The 20,070-nt window shown below is 35.8% G+C and overlaps 1 protein-coding gene across 1 annotated transcript in view; it reads right to left on the reverse strand.

Annotated features, from left to right (window-relative positions):
* The window catches only part of EFTUD1 (elongation factor Tu GTP binding domain containing 1), a gene marked incomplete at its 3' end in the record, with an annotated part of 56,837 nt that extends 37,028 nt beyond the window's left edge, over positions 1 to 19,809 (reverse strand). Inside the window, exons 1-14 of the mRNA XM_009866804.1 lie at positions 19,719 to 19,809; positions 18,956 to 19,023; positions 18,689 to 18,773; positions 17,486 to 17,619; positions 16,706 to 16,843; positions 15,613 to 15,827; positions 11,737 to 11,860; positions 10,988 to 11,064; positions 10,694 to 10,830; positions 9,937 to 10,059; positions 8,388 to 8,487; positions 2,258 to 2,409; positions 1,448 to 1,626; positions 643 to 778 (exon numbers count right to left, since the gene is read on the reverse strand). Coding sequence (XP_009865106.1) covers positions 643 to 778; positions 1,448 to 1,626; positions 2,258 to 2,409; positions 8,388 to 8,487; positions 9,937 to 10,059; positions 10,694 to 10,830; positions 10,988 to 11,064; positions 11,737 to 11,860; positions 15,613 to 15,827; positions 16,706 to 16,843; positions 17,486 to 17,619; positions 18,689 to 18,773; positions 18,956 to 19,023; positions 19,719 to 19,809 — 1,759 coding nt within the window. The remainder of the gene's footprint in view (positions 1 to 642; positions 779 to 1,447; positions 1,627 to 2,257; positions 2,410 to 8,387; positions 8,488 to 9,936; positions 10,060 to 10,693; positions 10,831 to 10,987; positions 11,065 to 11,736; positions 11,861 to 15,612; positions 15,828 to 16,705; positions 16,844 to 17,485; positions 17,620 to 18,688; positions 18,774 to 18,955; positions 19,024 to 19,718) is intronic.
* Between the last annotated feature and the right edge of the window lie 261 nt (positions 19,810 to 20,070).

Genomic DNA, 20,070 nt, shown 5'->3' on the forward strand with positions numbered 1-20,070 from the left:
AAAATGAAAAAAATAAAGCACCAAATAATTTTTCAAGTTTACTTTTCTAAATTTGAACCACTCAATATGAAGGACAAAACCAGTAAAGAATCTTATCCATCCTCCAGAGCAAAGCAACTCAGAATCAGGCATAACAGAGTGTAGCTCAATCATTAGGATGACTTATCACTTAGAACCTTGTCCACGGAGAAAGTGCAAGATTTGCCAAAGCCTAAAAGAAATAACTTTTAGTAACACAGTGCGAGCAGATCCATAAACAAAACTGCAATAATCTGCACCACTAGAGAAGTCATATTACAGAATTTTCACTGTTGGGGAAAAAATAATTATAAATAATACTTGCAATTTACAAAATATGAGACCTTACTGCCACCTTTGGCAATTCCTGGTAGCAGAACTCAGCTGGCAATTCTCCCTCCTGAAGATAACAGGCTAATGTAATCCCTAGTTTTCTCCTATTCATTAATTTCTCCACAATTAAAAGTTCACAGAAATCATAGTTTAATTAGGATACCTCCATGTTTTGCCCACATAACATACCTAACAGCATGCATAGATTTGTAATCACATCAAAACAATTTCAGTGTCTTTTGGATGATATAAGATTGAACTCTGGGAAATTAAATACCAGTTACAGCTTACCCAGAACATTTCCTGCAGGCACTTCCTCAAGATCTTCAAGTTCTCTTCCCATAAGCAAGTAGAGATTCTCCACAGTACAGCAAGTCATATGAGGTATCGATGGCAGATCATTTGTAGGAGAACACTGGGATGACAGCTACACAGAGTAATAAAGCAACCAGTGTTAAATATTTATCAAACTTTCTTCCTCAAAACTTCCTTGCATTCCAGAGCTGAGAAATATATTCTTGAGCACTTTAATTTCAAAAGTTAGATACTAAAAACCAACATATACTTGAAAATATTTTCCCCTTCCAAAAATACAGTCTTGTGACAAATGAGCAAATATTACCAAGAAAATAAAAAATAATGCTTTCTTTCATAATTTAGGTGTGTATTACTCCTAGAACGGTTTTGTCACTGATAAATAAATGTTTCAAAGTAAATTCACAAGTAATGAGCTTCTATGATCATAATCTCAAAACACTGAACACCATTTTTCTCAACACTATTATGCACTGTCCTACCCCCAAAAGACATTACTTTTGCCTTTGCAAGTTTTCTTTGATTCAAAGTATGCACAAACCCGACTCACTGTTAGCTAACACAACACTATGCTTGAACTGTTCTCAAAATGTTAAGGTTTACAATGAGTTTACAGACAAAATCAGCTATTAACACAATTATCTAAATTCCTTTGATATTTTTTTGAATTTTTGACTTGAACTTTTTTTTTTAACTGATTTTGAATGAGCAACATATAAAAACTTGTCAGTGTTCCAAAAGAATCCCAAGCTATGGTTAATAGTTCACTGTCACTTCTTACCTTATGCAAAGACTCAGCTGGGTCATATTTTGGGCCTAAAACAAAGATCTTTTGCCCTCTTTGCACCACGCCACTGAACACTCTAGCAAAAGCAATGAAAGACTCCTTGTTGTCTGCTTCCTCTTTCATTGCCTTTGAGGTCACATTCTCTACTTGAGCAGAGAGCTGTTGCTCTTCACCTAATCACAGTCAGAAAAACATATCAAGTGTAAGAGCAGTTTCTACTTCATCATCTGAAGAAAAAAACCACCCAATTACATATTACCCTATCACGGGTGGCAACGCATTAAAAGATGGCAAGAATGCCCCACTGTAACTCATAATCCAGTCCTGTTGCTTATTCCCTGCTTTTGTACGAATTTATTGTTAGACCATTTGTTTGTTTGTTTGTTTTAATGAAACTGGTACTCTCATAAAAACTTGAAGGAAGTGGAAGTTATACTGGCATAAAGTATGCTAATAACATGTCCATAAGAAGGTTCAAGCTAAAAGCTAAACAAACCTGAAACTTCAGATTGAACCTTTCTCATTAAGTTTTTTCAGCAAAGCACCTCCTTCAAGCATCATTTATCTTCACTGACTCAAAGTACTGGCACCAAGCACATTCTCAGGCTATTGGAACAGGTACCCACAGCACAAGTACAGCATTTATGAACTTTCTCACAAATCCTTCCTCGCCCTTCACTCAGTTCCGTTTATTAAACTGCTTGGACTGGCATGATTCTTTTTAAGGCACACGGCCCTGTGACAACACCTAGATACTACTATTAAATGTCCTCTGATAACAGCAGGTAGCAGAGCATTACACACCTTTTGTATCACCCATGTTCCCAGTTACTTCAGGTGAATTTTCATTGGGGGGCTTTTCTGACAGCTCCTTTCCTTGATTTGCTGCCAATTTTTGTGCATGCCTTTGCTTCGCAAGTTCACGTCGATGAGCTATTTCTTCTTGAGTTAAAGGCCTACATCGTATTTTAAAGCGTTAGTATTTGAAAGTGCAATTTATTTTAAAATGAAGTAAATCACAATAATTAGAATACTATATTTGGCTTAAGTAAAAATTTATGCAAAATGCCTTCTGTCCCCATGATACTATATATTTTAAGTCAGCTTACACTAGCAAACTCTTCCTCTAATCATGTTTAGGAAGAGGTCACCATGTTAAACTTCTGTTAATTTTGTTAAAATAAGTCAAGTTTCCTCCACTGACATGTGAATTCTCACTTTTTCAGAAAAGATCTAAGCCAATTTTCACCATGTCCAGCATGTTATCCTGAGCTAGAATGACAACTAAGACTAAGCATACAGTATGTTAATACCAGGAAAGAAACTAACAGACTTTTCTTCCAAATACACAGTGATCAAATATGGTCACTTAAAATTACTTGTGGTACCTTTATTATTTTAAGGTAGTCTTTATGGTAAGCTTTCAAACACAGGCAAATCTTTGCTTGCTCTAGCTACCTTTCCATAAAGTGAATAGCTTCATAATGGACAAAAGACTTAGAACTGAGACAACAATATTAAACGTTAAAAAAAAAAAGGAAATAAAATCTTAATTAAGTTACGTGGATACATTTTTTCAATACTTTCCACACTCCTAAACAGGGAAACAACCCATCACTTGAGGGCACAAGTTTCCATGTGTAGCCAGTAGAGACACTTACTGGACAATTATTCTGCCCTTAATTGGATTAATTAGGGGAGGAAAGCCCTGAACACATTACGAGACTAACTCAGTGCCAGTAAGATTTTATTTTTATCTTAACATGGATGCTTTACTGTAAATAATACATTCTGCAAGCAACTTTATTTTAAAAATAATGAAACCCTTCATTTTCTCAAGTTCTAAGAAGAATTTTGTTGGAATTGAATGTGAGAACTAAAATTCCACTGAAACTCTGAAACAAAGTTATGATGCTTCTCTTGAACCCAAATGTTCAACTCAAAAGAGTAAGAAAACTATACATAAACCAAAAATCTCTCTAAAACTGACCCAAGAGGCACCTCGAGATAAAACGTTAAGAACGCGAAGCACAGACTTACAGAACGCAGAATGCAGGACTGATACTTTACACAACATAGAAAAGGCAAGAGCAAGACAAAATTGCCACCACAAGTTTCTCAGCAATTTCCCCTCCCCCTTTTTTCTTTTCCTCTTTTAAAAGTCATCTCTTAAACAATCACTATGACAGAATATGTATCTCTGAAACTTGGGGTAGTGTTGTATTTCTGTTCGGTTTGTTTATTTTATTGCAAAAGAGAGTGAGGCGTAACAATACAAAACGCAAAGCAGATGGTGAGAAGAAAACTTTTTTTTTATTATTTTTTTTTCCCCTGAAGGCAGCTGTTCAAAGCTATTTAAGGGTTTGGAATGTCTGAAAAATTCCCAGAGGGGAGAGATTGATAGGGAAAGTCCAGATGAAACAGCTGAGGGTGACATAAATGCAGTCTATGTATGATGGCACAGTACACACATGAGGACATATGTATACATGCCAACATATTTTATTGTCCAAAAATATTTTTCATTTGTGTAAATAACTGTGAGAGTAAATGAAAAAGTATAAATTTTTTCCCCTTAATTTTAATTTTAAAAGTATCAGGTGTCAGATAGCCTTAATCCCAAATGTTAAAGGTAGCTTAAAATTCTGAATGCACTGGTGTAAGTTGCAAGACACAAACACCACAATTATATTCTCAATTTGGTAAAAAGTAGACTCAGTGTGGGTGGAACATTAGTTAGCAGATACAACCTAGACTTCCGTCCTGGTTTCTGTCAGCCTCAATTTCTAAAAAATTAGTCACTCCCGGTAGTATCATTAGAAAACACAAAAAGATAATATTGTCAAATAAATCTTTATATAGAATTGTAACACGCTCAAGCAGAACATGGAACAAGATTAATGCACATAAGGCACTAGATCTAAAACAAACCCAGTTTTAAATTACACCCTTATCTATTCAATTTCTCCAGCTGGCAAAACTAATCAGAAGGGAAATCAATTTTGAACAAATGCTGCCCAAGCCAGAAGAAAGATTCTCTCCTCTTCTTCCCTACCACATCTCTTCCCCCACCTTTTTTCACTCCTTAAGAAAGGATCTACAGCCTCAGAATACTGGCAGAAAAAAGGGACCGTGCAGTCACACAAAACCAGTAAATGAAAATTCTGAAGCAGAACAAGATTCCCTACCTCCAGAGAGATGTTGCAGCATGCTGACACCACACACTGAACCAGGCACAAGTAACAGAGCTACCAGATAAGGCATCCCATTATTACTAACTCATTTTAAACTCCACTATGCGGTAAACAAATGCTGTGGACATAATAAAGTGGAAAGGAGTATAATATACATAGTATTAACATTCAGTAGTTTGTTGATTAAATGCACCAGATTTCAGGTCATGTAAGCAAGCTCCTGCCAACTACTTCTTTATCCCCACATGCCCGAGGGATAATCCAGTTATAGTTCAAACTGAACAACAACTAAACTTCTTCAGGTAGTCAATCCTCTGAAAACAATAGCTTTTCTGCCCTTCCGTGTTATCAAAGAGAGACTTCAACTCAAAACACTTCAAAAACTCCTAGTGAATAATCAAAACAAAACGCCCAAACATAAACTGGCCTCTGATTATGCCAAAAAGTGTTGTTTATTTTTTTCACCTTTTAAACTTCAGACCATTCTAAAAAGGAAACACCACAGTCAGAACATCCACCGATTTCCAGAAGATTGCTACTGCCATCAACAAGTGTCTGTGATGCATCTCCCATGCCATGAACAACGTTTTCAAGTGGCTGAGAACACTTCCTTCCCATGCAGTACCTACAAGTTCAAATTCCAAGAGCTCATGGACACATGCTTGACTTCATGAAAGTAAGGGGGTAATTTCTATTAACAACTTTAAATCCAAGTAATTTAAAGAGAATCTCCTGGATTACTCTTCACGACTCTGCTCTTCAGAGCTAAGTCCTAGTTAAATCACTGGCTGCTGTTCTGCTCACCATCTGGCCCTCAAAGATTTCCAACAACAGCATCCCTAAATGACAGCTCTCTCAAGTGCAGCTTATTTCCTACAATTTAGCACATAGCACGTCCAGTGGTCTTCCTAAACCTTCTGAAGTTCACTGATTTTGTATTAAAATGCTTAACATCTATAGAACTATTTCCATTCACAAACTACTACACAATTACTAAGATTACGTCCTATCTTTTCTATTGCAACTGAAAGCACTAAGCAACTCACAGTAGAAATAAAGGTGTATACACAAAATGAACAACTGAAAATTAGCCAATTCAGAATTTACATGAAATTTCATACAACAGTCTTACAGGGGTCCTGCAAAGGGGAATACTCGATAGCTGTTTCGTATTATATTACATGGTGATTATCATTGATTCTGAGATACATACTGAAGGTAAGATAACATCAAGCTGTCATACACTGCCTTGAAAAACACTCTTGACTGATATGCTGACCTTTGATTTATCTTCTATACTAAACATGCAACAAAGAAATAAGAAATTTGAAGCAAAACACTTCCAGAATATTAAAAGTCGTTCTCTTAAACTTACAATTACACAAACTGAACTAGGTCCAGAGATTCAGGTTTCATCCATTACTAAATATTCCCTCTCCTAGATCAGTTCCAAAGGTCTTGGCTGGATTCAAATGTGTACTGTTACAATGAAATTTATTTCATGGTAACCATAAGTAGGGTTTTTATTTTCAAAAAGCGTTAACTATTACTCTATTAATTATGTAACTGGGTGCCATCTTCTTAATCTGCAAATCTGACAGGCTGTTCAGATGACTCATACTGTATTAATTTCTAACGTACTAGCTACTATTTAGAACAAACTATTAATACAAACAGAAGATTAATTTTCTTGCAAGAAGACAGTAATTCCTCACAGAGCCTGGAGCTTTATAAATGTTCTCTTTTGATCAGGAATGTAATGTCTCCAGCTGAAGGTTGGGCAAAAATCAGAGGATTTACATTTTCTGCAGTACACATTTTAGGAAAAATTAGAAAGGAAACAGATGAAGTGCACTACAACCTGCTAGTTTGACATATGCAAACAATCTACACCACAAAACAAAGATCACCATTATCATCATAATTTCATGCAGAATTGTATGAGAAAGAGTCTATTCATGGTGATACCTAACAAAAAAAAAAAAAATAACTCAAGCTGACTAAGGAGAAAGAAGCACTTTCCATATTATTTCGAGGAAAATAGTAAGGGTGTTAGAGATTTTGCACCCCCTAAAATTTTAGTACATCAGATTATCTGGTGAATAGACATTTTACTACCACTAAAAAGAATTATAATTTCTTTAGTACACTTTTTTACATTAAAAAACAGGATTTTAAGAACAATGGACTTGAAGTAACATAAACAATTTGCCTCCTATTGCTGACATTGCATCATGTTGCTGTGTCTTTTCTACATAAAGATTTACAAAGTTTGAGGATTTCATCTTAAACATCTGACGTCCACTTTACATCTTCACAATATTCTATATCAAATACACAAAGGAACAGCTAAAATTACTTGAAACTAATTGTAACTAATTACTAAATATTTCTCTTTAACACTGGGTTAGAGGAAGACAGAATTCGGAACCTCAGGAATAACACACAACATTTATACTCTAATACCTACAGGTCAACCTCTGCTTTTATTTAGACACCTACGCTCAAGTTTTTCCAAAGAAAGATAAACATAAAATACTAACCTCTTGTAACCTGACCACAAATTATTTCTCCATGTATTCCAGTGATGTAACAGCTGACAAACTTTATTTACTTAAACAGTAAAAGCACAAACACAGCAGTTTTAATATCAAATCTATTAATTTTTTAAGTCGCCTTCTAGGAGGTATTAGCTGCCAACAGCAGTCTCAAAGGAGATTGTTTTAATTAAAAATCCAACCTTTGTTATAATTTATTGTACACCCTGGAATTAGAAGAGCTTTTTGCTTTTCCCAACGTATGTTTAAGAAGTATTACAAGCAGATGGCAGAAATAAGGCAAAGTATAAAAACTGCAAAGTCAGTTTGCATCCTCAAAAGAAATTTACAGAAAGGTAACGTTACTCAATACCACGTTACAAAAGGAAATACAGTAACATGGACCTACTTTATTTTCCTCAGGAAGTTGAAAAGTATGCCTTGTCAAAATAAATAAACTCCAAACAAAAAAAAAAATAGTGAAAAAAATCTCAAATTTTTTACATGCTTAAAAAGCCCTCAAAGGACGCAAACCACCTAGCAGTCAAACAGCAAAATTCACAAGAACATAGTCATGGCTCCTCAAAATTAACATGCAAACGGAACACATCACATGTATTAATATTCTTAAATAGGTTAATGTGAAACCCCTGTTAACTAACATAGTGTTCTTCCCTATGTTCATGCATTCTTACGGAGCATCCTCATGGAATGACAGTTTAAATGTTGGATCTCATGCACTCCACACATCACTCAATTCTGGTAAGGACAATCTTCACTGTGTAACTGTAAATACCACTCAGCGGCCAAGATAATTCAAACACGGCCTTAGGAGTCACATTTGCACAATGTCATGTTTTTAAAATGCTGTGTTTTGTTGCACATCTTTCTTTCCTCTTTAAAAGTAACCTTCTTTTCTAAGAACTGCTTACTTGTAGAATATTAACAATTAAAACATCAAGAAATGGACATTTAGCTATATTACTGTTTTTCAAAAAATGGAATCCAACTGTCCCTTCAAAAAAAAAAAATACTACCTATGTGCAACGCACCTCTTCTCTTGAGCTCCTGCATATCACCTCTTGAACTCCTTCAGAAAAACTACTTGTTGAAGAAATTTTATTGCACCTCAAGAATTCATGAATCATTTTCTCAGATAAGTATCTAATGAAGATCAGAAAGTTAAATGTTACATCTTCTTACCTTGGTTTATTGTGTGGCAATGCCTTTGCATCAACAGCAAACATTTTGGAAACAAATACAATAACCGGGGCTGTTTCTTCACTACTGCATTTCATAAAAGCTGAGGAAACATAAAGTGAAGTTATCTGCACAATTTTTTCCCAACAGTATGGGCAAAAACTATGGAATTTTATAGGAATTGGTTTTTATTTCCTATTTCAATGGACGATATGTTAAAGATAAATCCACAGGAAAAGTAGAAAATTACTCTAGCCTAATGCTATGATAACACTATCCATATCTTCAAGTTTGTTTCACAACAAAATAATACGAGCAAAATTGTAAAAATAGAACTCTTCATAGCAAGTCACGTATACTCCAACTAAACATACTGTTTTGACATTTAAAGTTGAGTTCATAGCCTGGTTTATATCAGAATGAAAATAAAAAGCAGCTTTGCACCAAGATCAAGCTATTTATTCAAGGTATTCTACTTCCTTTAAAACTAAAGGAGGAAGTTCTGCAATTGTCCTGATGCTCACGTCTTCAGGAAACCATAACAACGTAACTCCAAGAATGGATATTCCTCAAAGGATGAAAGATCCACACAAAAAACTTATTCAACACTTGGAAGATTCCCACTGTTCAAAATTTCCACCAACACAGAACATAAATCTTCTCCTACACTTCTCTCTTTCATCTGATGTATGAGAAGACTATCTTGTAACGTGCTTGAGCAAACGAAGTGCAAGACTGGTACTACAATTAAGCAAGATATTCACTGTATGTGAAGTACATTATTTTTTCATAACCAAGAGTAGCAAGATCTGAGTTAGCAGAGGCAAATTTCTAATTAACTTACAGTATTAAATAGTGTTTGGGAAATACAGGGTTTGTAAATGTTCACTAAAGTATGAAAGTATCAGTTGCCTCACCCCCCAGGAAACAATTCCTAACAGTCTATCAGTTTGATGTTCACATCTCAACTGGAGAGTTGATATCTCACCCCTTCAGATTTCTTGTAGCTCTCTTCAAAACACTGTTCCATAAGCACCTTTCACCACACATACAAAGTTAAAAAATATTTTTAACTGTTACTAGCCTAAGAATGGTATCTTTTAATTTTTACTAAACTACGTCTTGAAACAGCAGAGAACATTTATTACCTTGCAAAAAAATGTATTCTGGTATATTCTGTAGAATATGTAGAATATGTTTGCAGAACATACATAATGAGGCCTCTTTGTTCCCTACAAACCAGTCTGAAAAGATCCTTTAGGAACATTCTTTTTCAGACTGACAAATCTGGAAGAAAAATGTGATTTCATATATTCAAACCTTTACATCACCTGGAGCTTGTCTAAAAAGCATGAATATACGAGATTGAAGAAAAATGCATGGCCATAAAAGATAAGACATGGTACTTTCACATGTCACTGACAAACATCCACAAAGGTACTACAAGTAAAATAATTACAAATCTAGAGATTACTACGTATTTATGATCCACAGGCAAACAAACCCACCAAGACAGAAACAACCTTCATGTTAATGGAGAACACCCACTCACCGCTTTTCAGTTCCTGAGTTTCTGGTGGCAAAGAATCAAATGTTCTAGCTCCAACACACATCAGCTTTTCCACTCTCTCTGCAGTGATGTCAAGAGGACTGGGAAGCTTATTACACACCATGGCTAAAACATATTGCTAAGAATACATATTCATACATTTATGCTTCTTTACTTAATGCAAATAACAGGAAGATAAATGCTTTCAATGTTTCTTTAAATGAACCTTATCCACTGACAGCAACAACAGACAACTAAGATGCAGCTCTGTTAGAAGTTCAGCCAGCTCCCTCTCAAGCCAGCAACAATTTCTGGCATTTACCCAAGGGCAGAATGGAAAGCTAAGTAGGGGTGGCTCACCCTGTGTGCAACTGGGAAACCAAGCACAGCACAACTGGGGCATGATTTACAGAACTAATTAGTACTTACGCATCAATAATTTGTGCGTACCTACCATAATACATATTGTATCATATTATAAATGATGACAAGACTGTCCGCACAGCAGACAAACAGCAAAGGCTGATCCTGGACTAATAATGCATTTGCCTAAAACAACACCAGATACTTTCAGAAGCTCATGGACAAGAGTACTTAAGATACTTAATATTACAAGTGAGAAAACAGGTCCACTAGCACTGACACAGACTTTAAAAAAAAAGGGAACATATCACACCAAAGCACACACTGAAACATGTGAGCGCTCTTCAAAGTCTGAGAATTGCCAATAGAACAAAAATAGTATTTTCCTTAAGGATACAGAGGACTGCATCAGATATTGGAAGCCACTGGCTACAGATGGCATTAAGATGAACTTTAGGGTCTGCGTGCCGTGACTCCCGTGCACCAATTTTCAATCCCAAGGAGGTGACTATCTTTTCGATTTTTTCTTTGTCTCTGTAGGGAAAATAATAAACAAATTGAGAAAAACAAACAAAAAAACAGTAGCAATCCTTAACAAGTATCTACAACATCTATGGAGCAGATAAAAAAAAAAAAAAGTGACGACAGCATGTGAAAAGAGATGCCCTGAAAATCTTAAAGGTCTTCTCACCTTTTCATAACAGCTTCATACAGACTCCATATGTTGTCCAGCACCAACTGCACGAACAAAGGTTTCTTTCCTTTTGACTGGTAGAACAGAAACAGCTAATTACCAGCAATTCCTGCCTTTTACAATAGGCTTAAGACTGCAGTTCTAGCTGACCATTTCTATCAGAAGGATGCAAAACCTTTATTCAAAATCAAGACAGTTACTCGTTTCTACACCAGATCACTGCTTCTACACTTTGTCTTATAAGAACGGTGTAAGGCACAAAATAAACGTGAAATTTCAAAGTGAAGAACAAAGGTTTCAATTTCAGAAAAAGAGCATGATAAACAGAGACATCTACCTTGAGCCTGGTTATCACCCTTTTTATAAACTATTAATCCTCACTTACGAAAACACAAAATCATCATTAAATGAAAATAGGGAAACTCCTTTCTCCTCTCAACTTTTAGTGGTGGAAACACTTAATGTAAGAGAAATATAGCTTTCGGGTCAGGGTTTCAGTACAGCATTCAATGGAATTCTGTTCAAGTAAAAAATTATTTCTAAATCCTAAATCCTTTTGAATGGTCAGTTTTGGAACCTTCCCTTGTCCAGAGGCTGGTGCAAGGCTATCCTCATGACTTTGTACCTCCACTGATATCAACTGAAAAGGTATTGAGGTCAATTTTCAGAATATACTATGAGAAACAGAAAAAAACCCACAACGAACCAAAATAAAAACCAGGTAGTATTTCTGACAACCTCCCTACCTGATCACCTTTCATTATCTTCTTTGCTTTTGTATTTAAATAATAATCTCCCCATAAAGTCTTCAGAAGTACGGCAGGCTTGATTCCAATCTTTTGGCTGTACAGTTTGGCAAAATGCTCAATGCTGGAAGGAAAGAAAATGCATCTTGATACAAGTGTCAGGATGTTTACATGCGCTGATCAGCCTAAGCAAGATACAGTTTATGTGAAAGTCACACGCATCTCCTATCCTTGTTTTATTCCCATTTTTCCAAATGTCTTCACTTTAGCTCACATTGTTTATCATTTACACCTGCAAAAATATTTAGTCATAACAGCTTAAAAATACTAGGAGTATTTGTATGTTTTTGTTTTGTCTCGAGCCAGCTTCAAGGTTGAACTTGTTTATTTGAAATAAATATTTCTGTACTACGCCCTCAGTAACAACTGAAAAGCGTAATACAAAAGTTCTAAATAATTTATGTGATGACTCTCAAATTTATTGCATGAAAGACATCCCATACCACATTTAACTATGGTCTGTGACCAGAACAGTACAAGTTAAAAACCAGGTATCCTTTCTGAGTCACACTTCAGCTATCAGATGGTGATAATTCTTTTTATAATTAACTACTTAGGAGCACTTCTTGTTCTTTGAACCACTGCCTTAATAATAAGTAAAACCCAGAAAATAAAAACTGTAATGCCATAATTGTGTTATAAAGCCAATTGTGTTTTTCGGTGGCTCCCAGGAGCAGGCTGCTTATGACCTACAAGAGGAGTCCTCAATATTCTCTGGTTTCCTTGCTGACAATGTTCAGTGAGCAGTAATAGAAAAATCCACATATACATTCCCTGTGAATGCAGAAACATGTATCTGTTTACAATCAGAACAATCCTATTCACAGAAAAATTGTAATTGATATGTTCTTAGAAATCCAGAATTCTTCAAATTTTACACACCTAAAAAAAGACCTACCCATGTCAGCAAGACATAAGCTATAAGTTCTGAACTAAGACCAAAAATGAGATTATTTATTTTTCAAAAAAACTACCCCAGACTCTGAACAGGTGTTGTGCCAACAGCTCCTGCACACGTATTTATGGCATTTTTCAACATTTGAGGATTATGAGAAAAGCATATGTACTGATTACACAGATGAGGCTGGCAGTGCCTAATGGCTTAAGGAACAGAACCCACAACGATGTAAGAGCAGTCAAGGCTGATTAAGAACAGGCTCCATCGATCCATATTTCACCACGGGGTACTGCTGGCACTACAGAAGTGCCTCTTGAAAATAACGAAGGAATAAATTCCTTTCCCACTTCCCTGTTATATGATTCAACAGAACTAGGGCCTGCCAATTCATCAGAAAAAACAAAGTAGCATCAGAAAATCCAAAATCTTCATTTAACCTCAACAAATACATTAAAACATGTTCAGAATGTGAAGGAAGAATTCAGAATTAGAACAGGCACAAATAAGAAAACTAGCAGGTAGGAGTCCTCTTATTTGTCCAAGCTCTAGGCACATTTTGTGGGATAAAGAATAGATTAACACAAATTAGTCTGTTGTGTGATGTATAAACAGTCTGACCCAAACCCAAGAGCAGAATACAAACAGTCCTCGTCTAAGTTAGATGCATAAATGTTTTTGGCTGAGACTCAGTCTTGTACAAGGATAGTTCAATCAGTAGAATCTTTACAAAGTTTCAATATACAAAGGAGAACGAGATTAAAACTTGGGAAATCCTGGCAAACATGGGTTTTAGCCTCATATTCAATAAAAACATTGTAAGTTTTTATAAGGTCACCTTATATCATTATAGCATGGGAAAAGAATAAACAAAAAGCCATCAAGCCTCTCTAGTATACCAATATATCAATCCTAAAACTAAGGCTTCATCATGCCTAGCTCATTTACTCCTCTCATTCGAAGTTAAATTACAACCAACATTTAGATTTCTGCTGTATAGAAACTCTGCAAATCAGGTTCAAGCTACTTGACAAATATTTCAAGTGACATGGATATAGTAAATACAAAGAAACAACTAAAGCTTGATCAGTTATCATTCAACTTCAGATTAAATCAGCATATAAGATTAATCATCCATCATACATTCCATTCTGCAGAAATAGCAGCTACTAACTTATACCAAATGGTAATAGCTTTGGGGAAATTTTTTTTTTTTTTAAAAAAAGAGAATCAACATAAGGTACTATCTCTGGAAACAACAAATTAGAGACTCTCAAGCCTTAAGCACGCTTTGAGAGACATTTTCTCCTCCACCTCTCCGTACATACCCCAATGTTACTGCAAATGAGATGCATAACCTGGAAGTACATAAGAGAGTAAACTCCTGTATCAAACAGTTCAAAATGAAGTACTTTTTGCTAAACTTCAGAGGTAGAGAAACAAATCTATTTACTGCCACATTTGTATGGAATTTAATTCTATCTCCAGAGAAATTATCAGAGGAAAAGAAAGGAAGATAACTATCTGAAGTCACACTTTTACAAAAACAACCATTATATTCACCTACCATTTAAGAACAATATTTCTCATTAGATAGATGATCATGGGGTGTTTATGACCACATGCTTATATCAGAATGTAGTTCTGTAGCCTATAAAAACTTAATAGTTGATCATTTACTTGCAAATATCAAGTAGCTTGATCTAAAGAAATAGCTTCTAAATTACTTTTGAGCTTATAATTCTACTTATTGTAACAAACTACTCCACTGCATAATTTTCTTCAAGAAAACATTTGTCTTAATGTTCAGCATTCCCTGGCAGCACACTTAAAATGCTAATCCTAAACCTAGGCCATCTTTGAACTTTCCAAACAAAAAACTTAGCTTTTTGTTTTCATTTATTCCCTCCCACAGCCTTTGTCAGTATCCAAAACAAAAGCAAGCTGCAAATTGCCCAATCTTTTATCCATATGGGACAAAAATAGCAGATAGCTCTAAATCATTTCACCATCCGCTAACGTTCACATTTTGTCTCCAAATTTGAACAAGTTTCTAACAGCTGCATCACAAATATTCTGTACAACAACAGTTTACTAGCATAATCCATTTTTGCCATGGAATTTCGATGAAAAATTACAAGTCGTGAAAGCTAAAGCCTACAGAAATCAAAATACTGTTCCGCTGTACAACATAAACCAGAAGGGTAACAACCTAAATATAGAACTTCATTTAAGAACTTGACTTTGACTTAAAATCCTGGAGCTGACTTTTTTTTTTTATAAGGTTTTGCAATATTAAAGACATGCACTGTATCACCAAGTACAGCTTTTTAATTATATTTTCATGATGAAGACAACAACTCCATCTTGTGGCTAGCAATCAGAACACGTGTAACCTTTACACTAGCCTGCTGCCCTTGAAAACCAAGAACAGGATTGAAAACCAGAACTAATCACAAGCTCCAATGCAACAAAATCCAGAAAAAATCTGAAATTTTCCATCCCCAAATTTTTATGTTTAAGTAAACATCTCTGCAATGTTCTTTAGCAACTGCTGAAACAGAAATACATAGGTATTGGGTAACAAGAGGCGAGAAATGCACCTGAATGAAAATAAAGTACTACAACCTATCAAATGCCAGCAATTAATAAAATACTAAGTTTACCAGACTAGGCTGGACACTACAGTGGGTTCTGCAGCTCCTGTGTAAGTAAAACAGGGGTCCGTGTTACACAGATGACAAAGCTGGTAGTATTTTCAGCTGTCCAGTGTTGATAATATATCAGAACTTATTATATATAAAGATGCATATAATAGAAAAATCTATAAAAATCTTCAGAAATATGAAGCAACTGAAAATACTTTAACTGCAGTGATCAATTAAAAAAAAAAAAAGTTAGTAACTAAATACCAGACTTACCCAAAACCCCAGCCATCAATCGCACTGGCAAACACCACATTTCCATGGTCAGGTGAAAAATAAAGATGTGAATCATCAGTATCTTCCAATCCAGCACTCCAGTCATAAATCTGATCTCCTGATACTGTGTCTGAAATAGTTTCACTCTCTGATTCTTTCTCAGCTCTTTCTTCTAAGACTTTAGAGGTAAAGAGTGTTCCAGTGACTGCATTGATCTACAGAAGGATATGTAAGAACATCCTAAGATTCATTCACTCTTTCACAATCCTTGCAATTAAACAATTACACTGCAATTCCCCTCACCCTCTAAAATATAAACAACCTTGTTTTTTAACAAGATAGCATGCCTGTGATTTATTTCGCAATTTAAACCAGAGCTTGTGCATCTAATCCCGCCCATTGGAAGACAACACGACTTTGATGAGACTAACATTTCAACTTAAACACCCTAACACCCTGCCTGTGAGAAGGGAACCGGGTATAGAGTATCACGTGTAATACGCTTTGTCTCCCAGAACAAGAAATGGTGCGATAGGAACTTGGTGTTGCCAACAAACAACAACGGAGGGCAAAGTGAAACAAGGGACGTAAGTGCTTAAAAGCAAACTGGGGGAAAAGACAAAAAAAAAAAAAAAGTTTCAAGGCAACTTTACTTGCAACATAAAAGATTAATTAACTTTATGCCTGCATGCATCCATCAATATCAGGAGCAGTCTAAAGATATTACTTGTTTACCTTCAAATAAGTTAAAGCAATCTGACAGGAAGAACAAAACATGCAGCATATTATTTCTAAAAATGAAGACTCCTGATGACCTGTCAAGAGGCATTTTACACTTTTCTCTATCACAGGCATACTGAATGAACCTCAACATCAATTAGAATTAAAATGTATCTCAGTGTTAAAAATTAGACTAAAGGTCACAGTTCTTCAACCCTCAAAGTAAGAAAATAACAGTTCTGCGGCACTAAATCTATTCCAGCTATAAAGTAGTGAAAACTGCTCAATTCAAGAATGGAGAAAAAGGAAACAAAAAAACCCCAAAACCTCAAGAAATCTGTGGTGTGTAAACATGACACTACAGCATGAATACCTGTTCTAAGATATTCTTAAGGTGCATGTATGCTTCCTGAGGGGTCAGCTTGAGCTCCACAATCAAGCGATCAATTTTATTAATCACCAGTACTGGACGTATATTTTCTAGCCACGCTTGCCGTAGAACTGCTTGAGTCTATTAAGAAGGAAGTGGGTTTTTAAAAAAAAATCCATTACAGAAAGCTTGATACCACAAAAGTGATGGAATGGTAAAGAAAATGACAGTGTATTTCTAAAATTTAATTAAGCATATAATAAACAAAAATAAACATATAATAAAGGACAGGCTGACATTCAAACTATATGACTCCCATAGTGTTAGCTTTTTTGTTTGTCTGTTCGGCCCAACCATCAATTTCCTGCAAAATTTCACTGCAAAAAAACACCCACAACAACAAAATAACCCAACCTTAGACAAGCAGGACTTGGGAAAAAAAAACAATCTCAATGTTATTTTGCCTTTTTTCTTTTTTTCACCTTCGAGAGCCTAAAAGCTCATGCAAAGATATTATTTCCCTTAAGACACTTATTTCTTCTCTATACAAATACTGCACTATCTGAAAAACTGCATCCTCACTGTTTTGAGACATGACACCCACTCACCAGTGCTGGCTCAGTTTTTCAGCACAACTACAAAACTATCCTGCCATACCTCAAGTACATTGCCATTTATTAAATAATACTTCTTAAACCAGCTTATCCTTTACTTCTACATAATAAGAATTTGCTTACTCTGCCTTCTCTACCTTCTTTCTCTATTTAATATACTTTATTTCACCTGTGGACAGACTCCTTCAACAGCATCCACCACTATGATGCAACCATCACAGAGTCGGACAGCAGTAGATACTTCTGAAGAAAAATCCACGTGCCCTGGGGAGTCTATTAAATTGATCAGATACTCCTGATCACCTAGGATCAAACAATAAATTAATATTTCAGAACAGTTTTCAAAATTATTTCTTGTAGCTACTTGGTTATACTGCTTAAGCTATTATTAATTTCTGAGGACCATATTGACAGTAACTGTGCTTAAGAAAAACCCCAGTAGGACAGGATGGCCATCAGCAGCATAACAGCTAGTGGCTTGTGCCTAACTGGTTTTAATTTCACTCTTAATGCCAATCTTCATCCTCCAATGCCCAAATACCTTTGGAAAATTAAAAACAAAATGCACTAGCCAACAAAATAAAGAAAAAAACCCACTCTAGCCCTGAAGAAGCTTGTAGAAGCATTAAAAATAGTCAACCAAAACACAAATCAACTGCATTAGTCTGCATTTTAAAGATACATCACAACAGACTATCATAAAAAACAATTTATTGATAAAATGCCTCATTTCAACCTCGTGGATTTTTTAAAACATGCTTTTGACTCCATATCACTAAAACACCTTCAATGTATTGATATAGAAGTGTTCAATACTTTCTACATTACTGCTCCCAAAAAATTCTGCTTAGCAGTCTCCAGTCAACTTTCAATGAACTCAGAGCATTTATCATCAGACATAATCAAAGATCAAATAACTTTCCTGTTTCAGAAGTTGTATTAGAGTCTGAATTTCAATACAACAGAAAAACAGCAGAAAAGGTTCTAACCATCAAAAGCAAAGTCATTTCAGATTCAACAGTAAACCAACCACAGTTTACAACACTTAGCTGGAAGATGATCAGTTTCAGCTGGTTTTTACAATCGAAAGACTAATGGTGGCCTTTCCGCTTGTGCAATTTTTCTGCTTGTTACCCTTCTTTTTCTGCAAAAGCTTGTTAGTAATGTATTTCATGGTTTTCAGTCACCTAAGGATAAGACTGGTGAGGAACATGGCACGTAACAAAGATGAGATTGCAAGTACACTATAAAAACCCCTCTGAACAACTCACAACAGAGCATAAGCAGGCACTATAAATTCTGTACAAAATCGTTGTAAATACTGTACAAAAATAGATATTAAATTTTATACTTGCCAGCATCAAAAACTTACCTTTCACAAAGTGCAGCGAAATTGCACTAGATTTCATTGTTATTCCTCGGATCTGTTCATCTTCTCTACTGTCTAGATATCTCAGCTGTATGCAAACACAAAAGAAGGGTGGTAAGTCTGCAGAATTACCTTCACAAGTTACTTACCAACTGTCAAAGGGCATGACTGTGAGAACATGACATTTAGCAAGACCAGAAATGGAAATTCCTTAGTCATCCCTAATTTATGATCTCAGCATATACACATCTTAAGTTCGTTCAACTTTACCTTTCCTGCCAAGCGGCTAGAGATTATTCCATTGCTAGATATTAAACAATCAGCTAGAGTAGTTTTGCCTGAAAAGAAAAATAAATTAGTTTAAATTAATACAGACAGTAGAAAAAGATGCAACAATATTACTGAAGGTGACAACATACAGTGTTCTAAGGTATCAAGATTAATAAAGGTTTTAAAATGCCACTAAAGTACATACTAACTTTAAAGAAAATAGATTTGATTATTCAACTTCACCTGTTGGGTACATACAAATTTATTTTTGAAGAGTAGATACAAAGTTACCCGTCATGACTGGAAAAGCAGTTGAAATAACAAACAATACATCTGAGCCTCAACATATCAGGCAATTAGACAAAATATTTGAATCCCAAACCAAATATTTATTATTTACACCGATGTAACAAACTTCTTCCATTAAGCAAACACAGAAGTACAACAGCCTACCTCACACACAATATTTTTACTCAGGCATTACAGCATTCAGCATCACAACAGCAGAAAACACTCCATCTCAACAACTCCAAATTGTTATAATGTAATGCTCTCAAGGGCTAAAAGACCAACTGCGTCAGGTCAAAAGAAATGTGCGTAAAGCAAACTTGCTTCTCAGAGTCAGCATTAGGACAGCCTAAAGCTAAGACGTGAAAACTTATGGCTTTAAAACTGTGACCAAAATATCTCACCATCACTCAAACTTAGGACAGGCACAAGTTTTCCTCACAAGCCCTGTGCCCGCCACCAGCACCTCTCTCACCATGATCCACATGGGCCAATATACAGATGTTCCTGATGCCGCAAGTCTTCTTCTGGAGACCAACCATCTTCTCCACGCTTGCGAGGACCATGGTGAGGTAATTCTGCGGACCGAAGAAAACATTTTATTCAGGAGGCAACTTAAGAAACAGGTTTTTTTTCTTTTCTTTAATGACGGAAGTTGCGCTTGGAGCTACTCATCGGGGCAAGCCCCGACACGTGGAGCGCCTCGCCTTCCTCGCGCACGCCCTGGGCCACCCGGTGCCCCCACGGCTTGTGGCTGTAACGAGACTGGGGAGGCTGAGGGGGGGGTTGGGGCCGTTTTTTCGCTATGTGCGCACACAGAGGCCCCC

Source organism: Apaloderma vittatum, unplaced genomic scaffold, assembly GCF_000703405.1.
Source record: "Apaloderma vittatum isolate BGI_N311 unplaced genomic scaffold, ASM70340v1 scaffold26713, whole genome shotgun sequence".
Lineage (NCBI taxonomy): Eukaryota > Metazoa > Chordata > Aves > Trogoniformes > Trogonidae > Apaloderma > Apaloderma vittatum.